The following is a 19,501-nucleotide window of genomic DNA, read 5'->3' on the forward strand; positions in this document are numbered from 1 at the left end:
AGCATGACCTCAACTAATGCATGTACGCATTGGATTTGATTTTATTAAATGGATCTTGATTGATGTGAAACAGACCTGTCTTTATTTCTACACAGAGCATGTCTTATGTCACACAATGATGGGTATTCCACTTTGAACACAGCTTAGTGCATTTGTATAGTTAACAAACATGTTCCAGAGTCAGCAGGAGGGGAAAGAGCCTGGAAATGTGCTTTTTTTCCCCCCTTCTCAGAGTCAGTAGTCCTCGTCTGCACTTCCGGACAATTTGTGCAAATCCACAGCAGTTTCCCAAAGAATAATTAATGTCCTGAACCCCGAGTGCCTCCACATTCCAAAACGTCACAGCTGTGCCCTCGAAGTGCTCATAAGGAAAAAGGGCAAAAGTACTTTTAAACATTTGAACAGTACAGCAGATTCCATCACAACACTGCCAGCATCACAGGTTTGAGACTGTACAGACAGGGCGATTTGTTTGTGCAGTCATGCTCAGATCCCAAGATGATTAAAAAATGATGCTCCATTTTCGGTTTTGTATTCTCAGTAGTGACATACAGCCTTCAAACACTGTTTTGTTGCCAGTGCACAACAAGGAGGTATTGTACTTCTACCGACACGGTGTCTAATGAAATTAACTGTAGTCAGTGGTTGCTATGCCCTGCAGAGGTCTGTGTATTGAATTTGAGCAAGAGATGAGGTTGTACACGCATGATTCAAAATTTTCTTTTCTTTCCCGAGGCTGCAATTGTAATTTTCCAAATTCAGGTATAACCAGTACAATTGCCAGATTTCTGACAGCTTGGGCGATATTGTGGGATGTAAGTGATTGTAGGTTCTGCTTTTACAATTCCTCAACAAATGTGTTCTTATAGTGTTGCAAAACTGTCTCCTACTCTTTCTCATCAGTACTACAGTGCAATGACATGTATATGTGTGTATACTGTATGTCTCAGGTGGGGTTTCAGCTACTTCCATCTTCATTTTAGAGAAATCAGGTTGGATTTAAAAAAAAAGGCAGTCGTTACGAAAATACCCTTATTCAATTTCTTGCAGAGAGTTAGGTGATTGGTGCCATGATAACGTTCCATGGCTTCTACCAAATGCATTATGTCCTATGTCTTTCCCTAGACACTTTCTCTTGACCTAACAGGAAAATGCAGTGAGATCACGGAAAGAATTCAGAACCGCAGTGCTATGAAAATCCAACTGCATTTAGACTTTATAAGGAATTGTGAGATAGCATTATCAGGTTTTGTAAAGGATGGTCCAGTGTACCCTATGTGCTGAAAAGGACAAAGAAAGCATTAAAGCACCTTCCCTTAGCATTCAGAGAATTCAAACAGGTCAAATCATGGCTGCCACCTCCTGCTGATGCTTAAAGGTAAGAATTGGCCGACTGTTGAATTCTCACTCCGCACAAATAAAGAGCAGCACGTCATCAGAGAAATAGCTAACTACTCTCTTAACCCATCCATGGCTGTAGCTGCCATAAGCTCGTTAGCTTAGTCCACTGTGCAGAGGATAGGTTTCTAGGCCGCTGGAAGTGACACTGCTAAGAGTGTCATACTGAACACCAGAAATGTATAAATTCATATATACTGCACCTTTAATATAAAGCTAAAGCCATGAGCTTAAAATAAAGACTGGAGATGGGGAAACACCTGGTCTGACTCTGTCCAAAGGTAACAAAAGCCACCACCAAAGCTCACTACTTAATACATTAAATCGTGTTTACACCATAAATAAACAAAAGTGTACAAACAAGGTTATGATTATTTATGGGTGTAGTGATTAACTGGCATCTCTGCCAAGCAACAAGGTTCAACACGTTTATTAGTGAGCCTTATGGGTGCTGGTAGGCTGATTCACTTGGCTGGAGCAGAGCCAGCCTGGCCGTTTCACCCTATTAGCAGTCTTTATGCTAAGCTAGGGAAAGATAAATGGCCACTGACTGCAGCTTCATATTTACCGTGCAGACATGAACTCTCACACGACTGCACTCATGCCGCTCATCAAGGAAGCAAAAAAGCAGATCTCAAAAAAATGACTGACTGTTTCATAGAAGCAGCTTGGCAGAGTCAGGCACAGTCAAATCTGACGAGTGCTGTACAAATTTGTCAAGACAAGCCAGATTTGCCACATGTGCAGGGGGAATTGTAGTCCTGCACCCTGAAAACAACACAGTAGACAGCACTCAACTCCTCTGTTTCTCTGAGCCTCTCTGCTGTCAAAAATAATCACACAGCATACAACAGCTTGATCTCCGCATGTATGTGGATTCAATGGATCATGATCGAATTTCATGAGTCACTTGCTGTGAGAAATGTGTATTACCTAGCAAAAGGAGAACAAGGACACTGTGTGTACTGAGAGTACAATAGTCTGACATATTGGGTTGTTATTTTCCAACCTGAAAGCAGACATCTATCTAAAATTGAAGGGTATTTCATAAGCACTTAAAAGGAGAAGAAGAAGAAAAAAAACAGAATGAAATAGTGTTGTCTTTAAACTCACTTTGTGACATTTTCCTTTGTTACTGTTATGTGGTAAATGATGATGTGAAAACGCCAAAGCTAGAGCCAGTTTTGGAGGAGAGAATTCATCAGTTTTTTCTGTTTAGAACAATGTAGGAAGGCAGTCAGTGTCAAGAGGGAAAAAAAAAACTCCTAGAAGGTTAAGGGGGATCCTCTATTCTGAGTCTGCTAGTGCCCGTGTTTTATAGTGCTTCTTATTACCAAGCTCCATTTGCAGCTTCACTTTCTGAGTCATTTCATGTGGAGCAGAGGGTGATGCTGACCCCCTCTCCAATCCAGCAGGCAGGGAACAGCTCCTGGGTGAAGGCACAGTGGAAGGCGTGGAGCCTGGTCTGCCCGTCTCCATAGTAGGTGAGCGTCCCCGCCTCGTAGTCCAGCAGCATGCCGATACGGCTGTGCTGCGAGTGGCCGACCAGGGTTTCCCGCCGGCCGTTGTGCCAGGCGCTGATCTGGTGCTCGTCCAGCTGCAGGCTCCAGGACAACTCGTTCATACCTACCATGCACCTCTTGCCCTTCTCCTTCCTGGGGATGGTCTCGTAGGTAACCTGTCGAGAGGGGAGGGAGAGGATGTGGGTGAGCTGTGTCCAGGGCTGAGGACACCACGGGGCTGTGGAGGGGTGTGACTGTCAACAACAACATTTGATAGATTTGATACTTTCAAGTTCTCTTTTAGCATGAATTGTAAGAGCTGATGCAGCGCTGACTTGTCTGCTTTTTCATCATCAGGCAAACATTGTAAGTTGTCCAAAACTGTTTTATGACAAAATAAAAATGACATCCCCACCAGCTTCAGCTGCATGACATGATTAGTGCTAACATCCTAAACCAGAATGACCAACATGATAAATATACCTGATTCAACATCAGCGTGTTAGTACTGTCATCTGGAGACTCTCGGCGTGTTGATCTTAGCGTTTACCTTAAAGCTCCCCCTGTGCCTGTATACAGTCTCACAGAGTTGATAAGCATGGCTGTGGAATCTTTTTTTTATTTAAAGCACAACAAGAAACTTTCATTTTCTGTTCATTCTTGCAACCCATGTAAGTAAAAAGCATGAGTATGAGAACCACAGCCCTGCGTCAAAAAGGTGGGTAATGGTTGGGTAATCAAAATTACCATTACATCACAAGGGATGTTTAGTGCCTAGTATGCGGGAAACATCACAACAACTTGGGGCCAGAGATGCTCTTTATCAGACCAACACCGGCTGACGGACGACCGCTGGTGGGTGTGTCAGGGCCCGAACAGTTTATAAACACGACATGCATGCTTCTTTACCCCGAGGTAGGCCCAGGGCTTGGACACCTCCAGCTCCCAGTAGTGCTGTCCGTGGGTGAAGCCCTGAAAGCAGAGCACCTGCCAGGTGTGATCGAAGCGGGCTTCGTGAGCTGGGACGGGTCGCGGGCCAGAGGTCAGGTGCTCCGCCCTCCGGTTCTCCTGGGACAGAAACAGGTGCCCGTTGGCGGTGCGAGGGTCAAAGGTCAGAGAGCATCGGTCTGTAAGGAGACAGAAAGGAATCCGACCGATTGAAGCAGGAACTCATATCTTCACTGTTCACACGTTTTTTATTTTTCCTCCAGTAAGGCGCTGTATGACCTCTGCTATCCTCACTTCTGACGGCTCATAATATATGTCATCCACGCGCTGAAGCTCATTCCCCTTCTGCACTTTTTCAAATGATTCATAATCAGAAGAACCACAGAACCAGGTAAATAAAGCAAAGCTGCAGTTTCAAATGTTAGACAGGACTTACAAGCACTGAGGCCCTCCTTCCCGCCAGGGTAGCACGGAGCAGCTGGACTGGGAACCACAGCCAGGATTGGCCTCTTATCCTGAGGAGAACCTGAAGACCAATTACAGGCTTGAGAAAACAATTGAAACGATCAAGGCAGAGACTGCTGACAGATCAGGATGCTGTCAATTGCTACAGAGGGTAAGTCGATCCTGAAGGCAGATTACCATCTTTGTCCAGACCCACGGCAGTGCTCACAGCTCTCTCGAGGTCCTCAGACAACAGCTTGGAGACTCTGGACAGGACGTCTGTGACGCCGTTCAGTCGATCTTGAAGGTTGGGCGTTACATCTGTGGGAATATCCTTGAGACGTGGAACTTCTATGACCATTGATTCCTGTGAAGAGATCAGACTTCTGACCATGACCGTTTATTATCTATTTATTTATTCATTCATTATTGAGGTTGTAGCTTACAGTAGTTTAATGATGGACTACATTATATTGAAAGGCGTTACCACAGAGTTGCCCACCTCACATAGAAATATGGGGGGGGAAAAATATTTGAAATATATTTAAATATATGGTTTTACTGTGCTTGATTGTCCAGCCAACTCACCTGACCTGAATCCCATAGAGAATCTATGGGGTATTGTCAAGAGGAAGAGGAAGATGCATAGCTGCAGCAATTTGTGCAAAAGGCGCCCCGACTGTTGAGTGCATGCATCAGCGTGCTTTTCACAAGGTCAACATTTCTGTATTATGAATCCGATTTTTTGATCGGTCTTATGTAACATTCTCATTTTCATGAGCTGTAAGCTTTAATCATTAAAATGAAAACAAAACAAGGCTCGCAATATTTCACTTCTTGTGTAATGAATCTAATATGTATATGAAAGTTTCATTTTTTTGAATTAAGTTACAGAAAAAGAGGGAATTCTTTTTTTTAGATGCAACTGTACATGCTCTTTACAAGTGGATGTAAACTTTTGAGCATGACCGTAAATTAATACACTGCCAATAATGTCAACTGAAACCGAACATTGTCTATATCATTATCAACATCAAATTACTGAGTCGACATTGTCAAATCTGACAATGCCAGAGTCCAGCTCTGGCAAACAGCATATGTGCTCAACCTGTAGTCAACAGACATTCCTGTGACAACATACTGAGTTTCAGCAGTAACAATAACTAACTTGTGCGCTTTGTGTACTCTTATTTTAGTTTTGAACTGTTTGCAGCTCTAGTAACTAACTGTGCTTCTTGTTCTGTGTAGGATGCCGTCATGCCCTTCATACATAAACATGCTGCCAAAGCTACACATAACTAAGTCCCTTAACAAGTTCAAACTTTGGAGAATAAGTCATGACAGCTTTGTATCAGTTGCAGTGCTGCCATCTAGCAGTAGGCATATTCAGCATGCTGAGAGCTTTATCCCCACTGTTGGGTGTGGTCAGAAGTGCAAGGCGATTAAAACTCTTCACTCACAGTGCTGTTTTTAACTACGTCTTTGTTATGAGGCACCTACAGCCAAAGACAGAGTTGAATCTATCCTTTTTTTCAGACATCTGACAGTTTCATTATTGTTCTTTTTTCTTAGTCTTGTGCCAAAACAGCAGTGTTTGTGTTCATTTCTCGTCTGCATTGCAGACAAAGCATACAGCATATATGAACTTAAGAGGACAGTGGCTAACTTTGGTACCAACAATCTTTCCACGTTTTTGAAATCAGTGTATTTAGTACTTAGTCCCTGAGATAAATACATTTATGAAAACTAAACTAAGTAAACAAAGGTGACCACCTTCATGTGAACACACTCACACTGACAGATGATACATGACTTATTGACAGGCAGTGCTCTGTTTGAAGTGCAGTATAGTCATAGTGTTAGATTACAATGTTTCCATTTAAGAAGCTGCATGAATGATTTAATAACAGCAGGGGTACAGACCTTGATGAGCTCTGCGTCAGAAAGGCTATGTACATCTGCTATCTGTCCCTGGCTCTCTCTCAGCATCTTGGAGCGCTCCTCAAGTTCAGCTAGCCAAGCCTCTGCCTCACTGATGGCACCTTCCTGCTGCGCCTCAATGAAGAGCTCTGTAGCCTCCTGCTTCTCAGCCAGTATTTTCATCAGGGTGGAGAACTTGACATTTACCCAGGTGGACGTCTGCTGGAGAGTCACCTGTTGATGGTAAATACAGAATCAGATACCTTCTCTAAAGAAGTGTGAACACCTTTACCTCCAGGTTTATTGTTTCTGAGCTGAAGATTTGTCTGTCGCTACCTGATCCTTTCATGCAAACACATTATAATTATTTTGATATGCAAGGAGAATAATCAATCGCCTGATTTCATTTTAAAATTGCATTTAACTGTGAGACATTTGGAGGGAGTTCCACTGTGGTTAGCTGCTGAGAGTCAGCACTGCTGAAATCATTGGATCAGTCTGAAACGTATTAAGGGATGACTGAACTTTGTTAAAAGTCTATCAATCACGGAGGAGGAATGGAGCAGAGAACTGTTTCTGTTCGATTACTGGAGAACACAGAAGAACAAAGCCCTGAACTACAGGACTCCCAAACTATGTATTCTCTCCAAAACTTTGCGTTAAGTCACATTTCTGAAATGTTGACAAAAATAGTAAGACATAGTGAAACCTTGAAGGAAAAGGTCACCCGAGAGTGAAAATTTAGTCATTATCTACTCACCCCCATGCTGATGGAAAGTCGGGTGAAGTTTTGTAGCCCACAAAACATTTCTGGAACTAAAGTAGATGGAGACTTAACTTAACCTTGACTTTGGCATGAGCGTGAGTAGCCAGTGACAACATTTTTATTTTCTGGTGAACTGTTCCTTAAAGGGTTATTTTCACATAAGAAAGGTCTTCTATTGAGCATTCACCTTGGCTTGATTGATGTTCTCAGCCAAGTCCTTCATACTTTTTTCCGTCTCTTCAATGAGTTTCCCCACCTCCTTACTCTTCCTTTCCAGCATCAGCTGCAAAGAAAACACATTGCATTGAGACAGTAGGTTTACACAGTCACAATCGCAATCACCTATGATGCTGGTGAAAAGTGGACAGTGTAATGACTGGGTCCACTCTTGTGATAGCATTGTGTTGCTTTACCTCTTGAGTTTCCCTTTCCGCCGCCAGCAAGACCTTCTCATGGCTCTCGCACGTAGAGATGCCACACTCACAGCACACAGATGTTCTGTCCTGCCTGCAGTAATAAACCAGAGGCTTTTTGTGCCGATCACACAGCTGCATGGCTCTGGCCCCTTCACTTCCCCTCATGTGCAGCTCTCTACAGGAGTGGCTGCTGCTGTTCGCAGCCTCAGTCAGGACTGACAGGGACACATTACGCTTGAGGATGGGCCTGGTGGCAAACTTCTCATTGCAGATAGGGCACTGAGGTCCGATATCAGACTTGCTCTTGGTGTCCCAATGCTTGGTGATGCACGCTTGACAGAAGGTGTGACCGCAGGGGATGGTTACAGGGATTCGGAAACGCTCCAGGCATATGATGCAGGTCAAGTTGGAATTCTGGGAATCCATCACTGAGGAAAAAGCTGACACCTCTGTGATAAATAGAAGAAAGGGAAGAGGCTGATCCATCCAACAGACCACACAATAACAGTAATGTCAATTTACGGTTTAACCTCTCAGTACTTACAGGTTAATATCACATTTTATATTGCATATATCAATACACTTTCCCAGACAGGGAAGAAAAAAAAAACATTAAATTGCCCCAATTCTATTAGTGCCAGTTATCAGACTGGGCAATAACAAAGCCATGATAAAGCAGTAATATCACACATTAACTCAGCCAAGTGAAAGGAAAGGCTAACGTAGCTAACGCTAACGTTAGCCTGGCATCAAGTCTGTTAGCGTAAGTTAGGACTCTTGGGGACCAATAATAGTCTAAATATAACACGGTCTGGTGATTCAAATGTACATTAACACACAATTTCACGCTCAGCGTCTAGATATAACAGAACACAACAAAACATTCATTCTTACCACATCAACAGATACATTCGTGCACAGCGTAAGTGTAACTCTCGTCAGATGAAGCTTCTCTGATGACGGCATACGCAATAATGATGCTTTCACGTGCTGTTGGGAATATCGACAAACACATAAACGACCCAACACGACCTGATAGTTAATTGCTATTTAATGCTACTACTGTTAGAAGGTTTACATTAGATTTACGACAGGAATGTTCACCGGTTACAGTCACTCATTCATTACATTGTAAAATGACAGTTATTACGTTTTGTTTAACAGTAGCTAATACTTAATCACTAAAAAAACAAAGCATTACGTTATATATCGCATTTTGTACAATAGATGTGTGTGAAAATGGCTAGAATTTAAAAAATGCGCTGAGTATGCGAGCGAAGCTTACCATAATTACTGTTATTTTCTACTACTCTATTACGGTCAATCGGTACTACGTGCGCCGACTCAGTTTGCTCCTCTCGGCCACCGTATTTTCTGCAAAGTCTCGCTCCAAGATGGCGCTGCGCACGGTTTGTGCCGCTTCCTTGCGGACTGGGACAGATTTAGGGGTCAATAATGCGAGGACATTTGTCACAACAGGTATTGTAACGATTTCACACTTATGATATCGTGTTGACGATACATTTACGAATTATGTCCCTGAACTTCATGTGCGTGTGTGCCGTGCGATAAGCTGAAGCGGTCCCTCGTTAAACGCTGCTGTGCAAGACATCCTGCCGAACTCGCAGAAGAATGTGAACTTAGTGACTCTACGTGAGGAGGGTAATGTTTCTTGATACGAGAGACGAGGCGAAGCGCATCGAGTGGTAACAGCGATACTGTCAGTTCACATCTCACATGTCAGTTACCGTTATCAGTCGTTACCATCACATATCAGTTACCACTATCCGACTTAGCGTAAAACTAGCTAATATTTGAATTGAGTTTAGTAGCATAGATGTTAAAACGAAGGCGGTTAATGGTCTATGACATGGAATATAAGATATGAGCAGTAACAGAAAATAAATACAAACCAGGGCATTAATAAATAAAGACATATCAATAATGGCAGTGATAAGTCGATATCATGACAAACTTTTCCTTTTGTTTTGCACCAAAACAAACTAACTACTGTTTCCCCCCCGACAGCCTTCCTGTGCAGACGGGTACGTCCTCTGGGTCCAATGCCCAATGAGGACATTGATGTGCGAAACCTGGAATCGGTAGAGAAGTACCGCAGTTACACTCGTTACCTCAGACAAGCTGAAGAAGCAAAGAACAAGCCTGTCTGGTGGAAGACCTACAGAGGCTATGTGGAAAAAGAGGATCCTGAGCACGGTGAGGAAGAAAGGATGAGTGCTTCTCTGGCGGTGTGAAACTTGTCGGCCAAGGACTTCGTCATTGTTGTCAACCTTTTGAAACTTGACTGTTTGAATCAGCCTTGTTCTGTTGCAGGCTCGGAGCAAGTGGACATTGGCCTGCCGTACTATCGCCCCAACAGGACCAAAGAGGTGAGGGAGAGGAAGCAGGTGATGAGAGACAAGAAGAAGAACGTGGAGCTGGAGAGGGCTTCTCGTCTGCACACTTGTAAGCTCAAACACACTCACCAGAACGGGTGTACTCAAGCTTTTTATTATCAAGCGAATAAAGTGGTTCACCTTTTCTTTCTCTCTCTCTCTCTCTCTCTTTGTGTCACCAGTTAAAATCCCTCTGGACAAAGTGCAGGAATTCTGGGAGAAGAGCAGCGGCCCGTTTCATGTAAAGAGACTGGCAGAACACTATGGGGTCTTCAGAGATCTCTTCCCCATGGCTTATTTTCTACCTCAAGTCCCAATCCAGATCTCCTATGGCCAGGACAGCAGTGTTGGAGTGCATTATGGGAATCAACTGACACCAACTGAAGTATGTTAAAGGAGCTGAAGTTTTACAGTGTCAGGATCTAGCTCTGGTGTCAATGTTCAGGGGTGAAGGCCACCGAAATTTCAACCATCCGCTTCCATTTTCTGACAGTGTATCCTCTCCCTGAACACCATATCTGTATTGCTTTTTATTTACTTGTTCTTTTTCTTTCATGCCCACCTCCAAATGACTGTATTTTTCGCTGTGCTTTTTTCCCCAGGCGGCATCTGTCCCTCAGATAAGCTTTAATGCAGAGGAGGACTCCCTGTGGACCCTTCTGCTCACCTGTCCAGGTTAGCGTCAGCTTTCATAGGAGGATCAGATCACTAGATCTGGATACTTTACAACTGTCCAGTATAGCTCAATGGTAGTCAGTTAATCGTTCCAGTCATTTTTGAAGAAAAAACATCAAATATATGCTGTTTCCAGCTTCTTAAATGTCAGGGTTTGTTTCTTTTCTTCATCATTTATGATAGCACATGCATTTATCACAATTCTCTGACATATTATTGACTAAATAATCAGTTTATTATGCAATATGTAATCGCCTTTCAGGAATGAACCAACACTTAAATTATGGTCTCTTTCAGATGAGCATCTTTTGGATAATGAGGCAGAATACATCCACTGGCTTGTGTGAGTACTTCTTTTTTGTAGAGCACAATTAGAAGCAACATGTTGACCAAGTCGCCTTAACAGGGAGGTTTAAAAGTACAATTCATTCATTCATCTAGGTTTATTTTGTTTATTTCAGTATATCATTTCGAAACAGAACAAAATTATACAAACTGCTGCTTTCCTAATAATAACACAAGATTCTGTAGATAAAGATGGCTATCCGTTTTTGCTCACCTTTCATCTCAAATCATATGAAAGTTCAGCAGTACACACTCTGAGACAATCAATAATAGTCATCTTCACATAAATGTTACTCTGTAAGTTCATGTGTCATTTTTTCTTTATAGATTGTCTTAAGTTGATCAGTGATTTTGCAGCATTTCGATTCCTTATCAGAGAGTTCTGTAATTCCCCTCCACATGTCTGCTTAAATGTACTGCATGCATACAAACTACATTTCCTGAGCTGCACTTTACAGAATGACTTGATTTGACATTGGAAGGCTGATTTCCACATTCAGCAGCTGAAGGGGAAAAGTTTTCTCTGTGCGCATCTTAAGTGTCAGTTTAATATGTGGACATACAAATGTTTCTGAAGTGGTAGAAAGGAGTAATTACAGTTTTGATGAAGGATAACCTCTACAGCCTGTTGCTACCCACATTTCCATAGAGGGAACATACCAGGTGGAGCGATGCAGGCTGGGGAGGAGCTGTGTCACTACCTGCCTCCCTTCCCTGCCAGAGGAACAGGCTTCCACCGCTACATTTACATCCTCTTCAAGCAAGAGGGAATCATCAACTTCCAGGAGGATGTCAGGCCGTTGCCATGGTGAGCACTATGCACTTAACATACAGAAAGGAAACCAATGCTCTGTGTGTTATTTGTGTGATATTAAACTGGAAGGCCAAAGAGCTCTGCACACAGTTATTACATCAGTCTGCAGCCAGATTTTGATAGAGTCATTTCATACAGGCTGCCTAAAAACATCTACAAGCTGCCAACAAAGAACAAAGTCATTTGAGCCTTGCAGAAGTGTGTGTCACCAAAACAACCACCACTTCGTACACTGATTACTTATTTTGCTCTTAAGTTGTTGTCAGGGGCGCATCAGGGCCTTATGTAGTCAAATTTGTACCAGACCAACTCTGCAACTAAGCACTGTCCACATGTGATGTGCCTTAGCCGTGCAGGTAGGCAGACATTATTACCTAGACAGAGACAGGCTAGCTGTTTCCCACAAACAATGGTTACTTCTTTAACATCTTTTAACGTCTGTCTCTCTTTGAACGATGTTCATTCGCAGCTTTACAGAAAAGGATGGAAAGATATTAGCAAGTCAATAGCCGTAACTTCAACACACATGATATCATCACGCCTGAGAAGGAGGATAGAAGAGTACATTAATGTGTTCATTTCATAGCCGGGCGAGAGGCAATAAATACCCATGACGTCTGCAGGGTTTATTGAGGAGTAAATCCAGATCATTTACATTCACACTGCATCTGTTGGTGATTAGCGGGTTCTAGAGATCCCTCTAAAGATGCCATTTAATCTACAATCAGCTTTTATTAAGCATAAAAGTTCCACGTTTTTTTGTCAGCTGAACTTAATTGCAAGCATATGTGTTGTTTTCTGTGTCAAACATGAAGTTAGACAATAAGCTGTTGCTGCCTCTCTTCTCTAGCCATTCTCTGGTGGATCGCACATTCAAGACGTTGGATTTCTACAGAAAGCACCAGGATAACATGACACCTGCGGGTCTGGCCTTCTTCCAATGCCAGTGGGATGAATCTGTCACCAACACCTTTCACAACACACTCAGTGAGTCATGCTAATGCTCATTACCAAAAACACTGACATGTTGATGAGGAAAATGTCTGAACTCAGTCAAGAAGTTTCTCTGCCAATATTCAGTCGGTTGATAATAAAGCCGGTCCGTCTTCTCTTCCCTGCAGACATGAAGGAGCCGGTGTTTGAGTTCATCAGGCCTCCAGTGTACCACCCTCCACAGGTCAAATACCCTCATGGACAGCCCCTGCGCTACCTGGACAGATACAGAGATGGGAAAGAGCACACCTATGGAATATACTGATTATAAGAATGACAGAGACACATACACACACACACACACAGAAGAGGAAAACACATTTCCTTCGAAATGTGCAGTTACGTTTGCCGTATTTGTGAAAGAATAAAGCATTTTTCAACTGTGCTGGGATTGTAATTATGTTTATCTCTGCTGAGGACATTATGTTAATTGTCTTATTTGATCACATGTCTGTTGATAACAGACACCAGGATATATCAAGTACTTGTTACAAAACATTTTAGTTGAAAGTATGGATGACTGATTTAATGAAGTGATTGATTTCTGGGCCTGTGTTTGTCAAAATGCCATCAGTACTACAAGCCAATTACAAGCTATAACAAATTCTATGAACCAATGAAAAACAGCCTCAGTAGGAATCACACATACACATTTTAGTCAACACAGTACAAATATCTACCTGTGAAATAAATTTCATTAACCATCCTGCAAAATCTGCTTAAATGAATGCATGCTGCAGGTGTACAAATTGAAACCCTATTCACTGAGAAATAAGTGATTGATGTGGCTAAGAATCCACATACTGTACGAAGAATCACAAAAATGCATTATTATGAGTTTTCTGAAATTGCATGTTTAAATATGCAAATGAGGCATTATCTAATTAAATATGTGCTAATTTGCATACATTTCCAGAACATAAATCTAAACATTGGATAAAGCCAAATTTAAAATTCCTGTATCATTTTGTTGACATATTATGGTCAAAGGTTTTTTACAGAGTGAATTTTGGATATCTCTTTTTATCACTGCATAAATCAGAAAATACTTTCAACAGCCCTAAAAAACAATTGTCACCCTGTTTTTAGGAGTAAACTGTTATATAAATCAGGCTGTCAATGATATAAGAACAACCTCTCAGTTAAAACCGTCAGAATATAGGAATAAAACTTGAAAGTTTGCTGTATGTAAGTGCTGCAGAAGTGGAGATTTTTGGCTCAGAGTATTATGAGAAAAAACTCATTTTGAGAAAACGGCCTTTTAAGATCTGTATTGTATAAGACATTTATAGAAGGAAATAGACAAAGTGAAGTAAAACAAACGCCATTCCGGGCGACGTGAACAACCTTGTTTTCATATCTGTCATCGGGGCATTGGAACCACTCTTAGTCTGACCCGTCACCTGGGACCTGTTTGCCTTGGGAGACCCTACCAGGGGCATTAAGCCCCGGACAATATAGCTCCTAGGATCATTCAGGTACTCAAACCCCTCCACTACAGTAAGGTGGCGGTTCAGAGGAGGAGTGTTTCCTGAGGCATAAATCCTAAAAAATATTAAAATAATTTATTATAAATAATAAAATATATTCAATGTACTGTCATGGAGGAGTAAAGTAAATATAAAGTAGAAATATTCACATTTAAACTCACGTAGAGTGATAAGTCACGTAGAGAATTACAAATAATCCTGACTCTGAATCAAAATCACATCACACGTACGCTCTGCAATGTTAGAAGTTTCAAGGATCTAACCCGCACCTGACACAATGTTCATCGCTAAAAATTAAACAAAACAAAAAGTTTCCTCGAGTTGAGTCACTGATGTTGTTTTGCAAAAATGTGATTTCAGTGTTTTTAAATAATATGTGAAATGAACAGCCTAATATATTTGCAATGTATCAGTGTATAAAAATATAGGAAATTAGCTGAGATAGAAACAACAGAAACAGGATGAAAGAAAAGCTGCTGCTTGTAGCAGAACTTGGTCAGAACAATCATGTATCAAGGAGAATTTAGTACCAAAGTAGTAGTTTAAAGAGTCCCACTCAACTCAAATGAAATGTCATATAAACACCTTCAGGTATAAATACATTGGTCCATAGTGGACACTGGGCCCAACACCTCACCAATAAGGTACATTCATATTTAGCATAAACGTGTATAGATATGTGGATGTATTTATTATTGCACTGCAGCATTGCGAAACAATGTGTTATTGTAGCACTTAAAAGCAATAGTATTCTAGATTTTGTGAACAAATGCAGGATTCCTGGATTTTCACTATGAAATGAGATTGAAACTTTGTTTCAGTCAGGGAGGTGTTGTCCTGCTTCGGCTCCAGTCTTAAAGCACTGCTATATGTTTTGTATACCACCAGATGTCACTGTGCTTCGTGTCTTTGCTAATGCTTTTGAGAATTTCTTCTGCTTTTCCTGCACCTTAACTAGGTGGTTTTGATTCCTGAACTGTCTCGAGGGTCTATTATGTAGTCGATGTCCTGAGGCTACTTTGAGCCCTTAGACTTGCTTTTAAGTCTTGAATGGCCTCATTCCTAAATACATTTGAGATCTTCTAACCTGAACTAACTTTGTTTCAAATCTCTCTCCCTAAAATCTTTCTTTTTGTGCAAGCTTTAGGAAATGTACGATATGTGACCTTGTACATATTGATACTGTTATCTTTTTGAATTTTATTGTTTTTATGTCCTCCATGTTATTATCCATTATTCTCAATTCATCTGCCTTGTCTGATTTTCTTTGTCTTTTATAAAGTACTAATTATGAAATGTGCCATATAAATGCAGATACAATAATAATGAAAGCTGCAAGCATTAATATTCCCCCTCTCCGCCCACATATGTCGGGCTGTGGCGCTGTCGGAGGGCGTGCACATAGAAGTCTGCTGTAACAGACTTCCTGTTAGACTGAGAGTATGAGTCCAAGGGGGTTTCTCGTGCATCTGGTCATGTTTCATTTGCACACCGAATGTCATGCATGTATGAGCATGTAGGAGGTGGGGCTTCAAGCTTAAAGTTTGGTGAGTCTGTGAACATCCTAAAGTGTGAGTCTGTGAACATTGTCCCTTAAGGGCTTCCGCAGATGTCTGAACAGGAGCGATAACTCTTCCATTTTTTCCTTATCAGTGGAGATTTATCAATGTTTGGACCCAATGTGAGATTGAATTTAATATTGTAATGTCTCTCAAACATACAACCAAAACGAAATGAAAATGAAATGAATAAATCCAAAATGTATTATTATAAATAAATCCAAATGAACACCTGCTTGTTGCAGGAGGGGCTGAATTGCAGCACCTCTGAAGAAAGCTAATTAGAGCTGATGAACAACAGCTGTGCCACCTGCATGAGAGGCTTTTTCAGAGCCAGTGTGTGGCACACGTAGCACTTCCTGTTGGTGACTGATGCAATGGGAGCTATTTGGGCCTTCTTCGTTTGTGTCCTGACTGTTTGGCTTGCCAAAGGTTTTCACCCTTCTTTCTATTTCAAGCTTTTGGTGTTGTGTTTTATTATTTATTTTAATTGTAATGGAGTACAGCAACTGTAAGAGTGGGTTTACACAATTCCAGGCAAAAACTTGAAATGCTAGAGGACACTTTGGCATAACTTGAAATATGAAATTTTAGTTGTCACTAGTCTGAGATATATCGTGCCATCAAACCACATGAACATCTGATTAACAGAAAGTGTGCTATCCATAGGCTCTTGTTGGCCAGTTGGTGGGACAAATAAAAGGAATGATCATGGGCTTCAGAGTAAGATGGAAGGTAAGAACACGTGTGCCCAAATCCTTTTTGAGAGCTACTTTCTGGCACTAACTTCATTTCCTCTTGTACAACAGATTTGTCTCCTAATGAGCTCTCATTAAAGAAGGCCATTGCACTTCTCCAGTCGATGGAATCCATGTTGGAGCAAGAGGCTAAGGCAGGTGAGCAGGTTCAACAAAATCCTACTTGGTGAAATGTGTGTGGAAACTTTTTCAGTTTCACAGTGAGCCTTTTCAGTTTAATGAATTGTCTGGTTGTTGCAACAAAATGCTTAAACTACATTGCCACACAATGTCAAGTATACAGCTGCTTTGACATCATGGATGGACTAAGGGCAAAATGTTGTGTCCAAAAGACTTACTTGTGGCCAGGAAGTTGTTTGGTGTAGCGTAACTTTGATACAAATGTTTGAATTCTCACAGTAATGTGTCAGTGTAGAGAACATCACTCAATTCCTTTTGACTTGAGGTTTTTTTTTTTTTTTTTGTGTTAACCAGCTCTCTCACTTTCAGTACAACTGGAAACCAATGATGTGGAAGTGGAGTCATCGGTTGGCCATGTGAAACTTGTACAGACCCTGAACAGACCAAAACAGCTAAAAACTGAGAAGGATGTCCTTGTATGCACTGCCATGGACTGCGGCACCTTCCCTGGTGCAGCCAGAGGCGGGAGCAGCAGCAGCAGCAACAACGGCAGCATGGCTGATGGTGGTGGCGGCAGCAGCAGCAACAACGGCAGCATGGCTGATGGCGGCAGCAGCAACAACGGCAGCATGGCTGATGGTGGTGGCAGCAGCAGCAACAACGGCAGCATGGCTGATGGCGGCAGCAGCAACAACGGCAGCATGGCTGATGGCGGCGGCTGCAACAGCAATAACGGCAGCTGCAGCGCTTCCGACAGCAGCGTCCCTGGTGCAGCTGGTGGCAGGAGCAACAACAGCAGCCACCACGCTGCCCACAGTGACAGCAGCAATAGCAACAATGGCAGTGCTTCCGACAGCAGCAGCAACAACGGCAGCATGGCTGATGGCGGCAGCTGCAACAGCAATAACGGCAGCTGCAGCGCTTCCGACAGCAGCGTCGCTGGTGGCAGGAGCAACAACAGCAGCCACAGCGCTGCCCACAGTGACAGCAGCAATAGCAACAATGGCAGCGCTTCCGACAGCAGCAGCAACAACGGCAGCATGGCTGATGGCGGTGGCAGCAACAACGGCAGCATGGCTGATGGCGGTGGCAGTGGCAGCAACAACGGCAGCATGGCTGATGGCGGCGGCAGCAACAACGGCAGCATGGCTGATGGCGGCGGCAGCAACAACGGCAGCATGGCTGATGGCGGCGGCAGCAACAACGGCAGCATGGCTGATGGCGGCGGCAGCAACAACGGCAGCATGGCTGATGGCGGCGGCGGCAGCAACAACGGCAGCATGGCTGATGGCGGCGGCGGCAGCAACAACGGCAGCATGGCTGATGGCGGCGGCAGCAACAACGGCAGCATGGCTGATGGCGGTGGCAGCGGCAGCAACAACGGCAGCATGGCTGATGGCGGCGGCGGCAACGGCAGCATGGCTGATGGCGGCGGCAGCAACAACGGCAGCATGGCTGATGGCGGCGGCAGCAACAACGGCAGCATGGCTGATGGCGGCGGCAGCAACAACGGCAGCATGGCTGATGGCGGCGGCAGCAACAATGGCAGCATGGCTGATGGCAGCGGCAGCAACAACGGCAGCATGGCTGATGGCGGCGGCAGCAACAACGGCAGCATGGCTGATGGCGGCGGCTGCAACAGCAATAACGGCAGCTGCAGCGCTTCCGACAGCAGCGTCCCTGGTGCAGCTGGCGGGAGGAGCAACAACAGCAGCCGCAGCGCTTCCAACGGCGGCATCTTCCCTGGCAATGGCAACGGCGGCATCTTCCCTGGCGGTGGCAATGGCAACGGCGGCATCTCCCCTGGTCGTGGCAATGGCAACGGCGGCATCTTCCCTGGTCGTGGCAATGGCAACGGCGGCATCTTCCCTGGTCGTGGCAATGGCGGCACCTTCCCTGGCAATGGGGGCGGCAACGACATCAGCCGCAGCGGTAGTGCATCTATCACCAGCAAACCCCAGAACTAATAACTGCTGTGACCACACTGATAAAGTAGGGAACAGGGTTGCGGAATCATGCAAGAGCTCAGTTTATTTCTGTATGTCCCAAGGTTTCTGCTTTAAATAAAAACTTAACTGACTATGTTTCCCTATTTTCTTCTTTCCCAGATGTGGGTTAAAAGACATTACTGGGTTTTTGTGCTAAGCAAATGAAACTTGGTTTTTGTGCTAAGCAAATGAAACTTGGTTTTTGTTTGCAAACACTGAGACCTTATGGCCAGAGTTGTATCAAAGTTTTGCCAAGGTAACACTTTGTACGTATGCCTGTGAGGATTGTGCTGCTTTTTTGGTCAGTTTCTGGAGAGCACTTTGCAGCACTGATCTACTGATCGGGTCAGTAACGGTGATATCAGCCTGACAGGCAATGGCAATATTATCTCCACCACGAAAAAGCATAAATACAAACTAGGCCAAAATGCACCATGTAGCTATAAAACTATTTAGACTTGTTCAGGGGCAATGCTACTCCGTGATAGCAAGCGGTCATTTTATGCATAATATGAAGTACTTTTACTGTGTACTTTTTGAGTAAACAAAATGTTTTGAGTAAACATGTCAAAATCCTTAACAGAGGACAAGATTAAGGGGATTTCACCCAACTTTGATGTAGAATTTAAAAAAAACACCCAAACATTTTCCATAAGTAGTCCAAGATTCATATACTTCCTAATTCAGTGCTTGCTAGACTACTTGCGTAACTAATATGGAGTATTTTTACTGTGTACTTTTCAAGTAATACTTTGAGACAAAATCCTTAACAGAGAGCAAGATTAAGTATTTTTGCCCAATTTGATAGAAATTCACTTGTGACAGTATTGTTAGACTGTGGTATTGCTCCCTTTTTGTTAACTAAAATATCGTATTTATCGAGTATTTCCTCCAACACTGCAAATCTGAAACTTAGATTCATGAACAGGTCTTTTTTCCAGTCATAACTCCCCAAGCATGCAAGGCCAT

General features: G+C 43.0%; 3 protein-coding genes across 8 annotated transcripts in view; 2 read left to right on the top strand and 1 right to left on the bottom strand.

The window, feature by feature from the left end:
• Positions 1–23: 23 nt before the first annotated feature.
• trim65 (tripartite motif containing 65) lies at positions 24–8,818 on the bottom strand. The gene is made up of 9 exons (XM_037082481.1): positions 8,680–8,818; positions 8,289–8,384; positions 7,392–7,843; positions 7,166–7,261; positions 6,216–6,446; positions 4,491–4,659; positions 4,285–4,374; positions 3,810–4,027; positions 24–3,076 (listed from the first exon to the last, which is right to left on the bottom strand). Exons 3-9 carry the CDS (start codon positions 7,818–7,820, stop codon positions 2,768–2,770), a joined length of 1,542 nt encoding a protein of 513 aa, XP_036938376.1. The 5' UTR covers positions 7,821–7,843; positions 8,289–8,384; positions 8,680–8,818; the 3' UTR covers positions 24–2,767.
• Positions 8,740–19,501, top strand: part of mrpl38 (mitochondrial ribosomal protein L38) — a 26,798-nt gene continuing 16,036 nt past the window's right edge. Inside the window, exons 1-9 of one of the 4 annotated variants that reach the window (XM_037082500.1) lie at positions 8,740–8,873; positions 9,423–9,611; positions 9,729–9,860; positions 9,973–10,175; positions 10,393–10,465; positions 10,763–10,808; positions 11,460–11,618; positions 12,475–12,611; positions 12,746–13,002. In XM_037082500.1, coding sequence (XP_036938395.1) covers positions 8,789–8,873; positions 9,423–9,611; positions 9,729–9,860; positions 9,973–10,175; positions 10,393–10,465; positions 10,763–10,808; positions 11,460–11,618; positions 12,475–12,611; positions 12,746–12,882 — 1,161 coding nt within the window. In that variant the 5' untranslated portion in view covers positions 8,740–8,788 and the 3' untranslated portion in view covers positions 12,883–13,002. Of the gene's footprint in view, positions 8,874–8,933; positions 9,057–9,092; positions 9,115–9,422; positions 9,612–9,728; positions 9,861–9,972; positions 10,176–10,392; positions 10,466–10,762; positions 10,809–11,459; positions 11,619–12,474; positions 12,612–12,745; positions 13,004–19,501 lie in introns of those variants that run through there. The other 3 variants (XM_037082504.1, XM_037082502.1, XM_037082501.1) reach the window with 3 other exon arrangements.
• LOC119010379 (protein rtoA-like) lies at positions 15,958–18,624 on the top strand. 3 transcript variants are annotated; one of them, XM_037082477.1, is made up of 5 exons: positions 15,958–16,098; positions 16,336–16,401; positions 16,476–16,562; positions 16,899–17,946; positions 18,103–18,624. In XM_037082477.1, exons 1-5 carry the CDS (start codon positions 16,044–16,046, stop codon positions 18,509–18,511), a joined length of 1,665 nt encoding a protein of 554 aa, XP_036938372.1. In that variant the 5' UTR covers positions 15,958–16,043; the 3' UTR covers positions 18,512–18,624. The 3 variants fall into 3 exon arrangements, with proteins under 3 accessions (XP_036938372.1, XP_036938375.1, XP_036938374.1); XM_037082480.1 differs by having other exon boundaries at positions 15,960–16,098; positions 16,899–17,681; positions 18,138–18,624; XM_037082479.1 differs by having other exon boundaries at positions 15,963–16,098; positions 16,914–17,946.

This window comes from Acanthopagrus latus, chromosome 20, assembly GCF_904848185.1.
Source record: "Acanthopagrus latus isolate v.2019 chromosome 20, fAcaLat1.1, whole genome shotgun sequence".
Classification (NCBI taxonomy): domain Eukaryota; kingdom Metazoa; phylum Chordata; class Actinopteri; order Spariformes; family Sparidae; genus Acanthopagrus; species Acanthopagrus latus.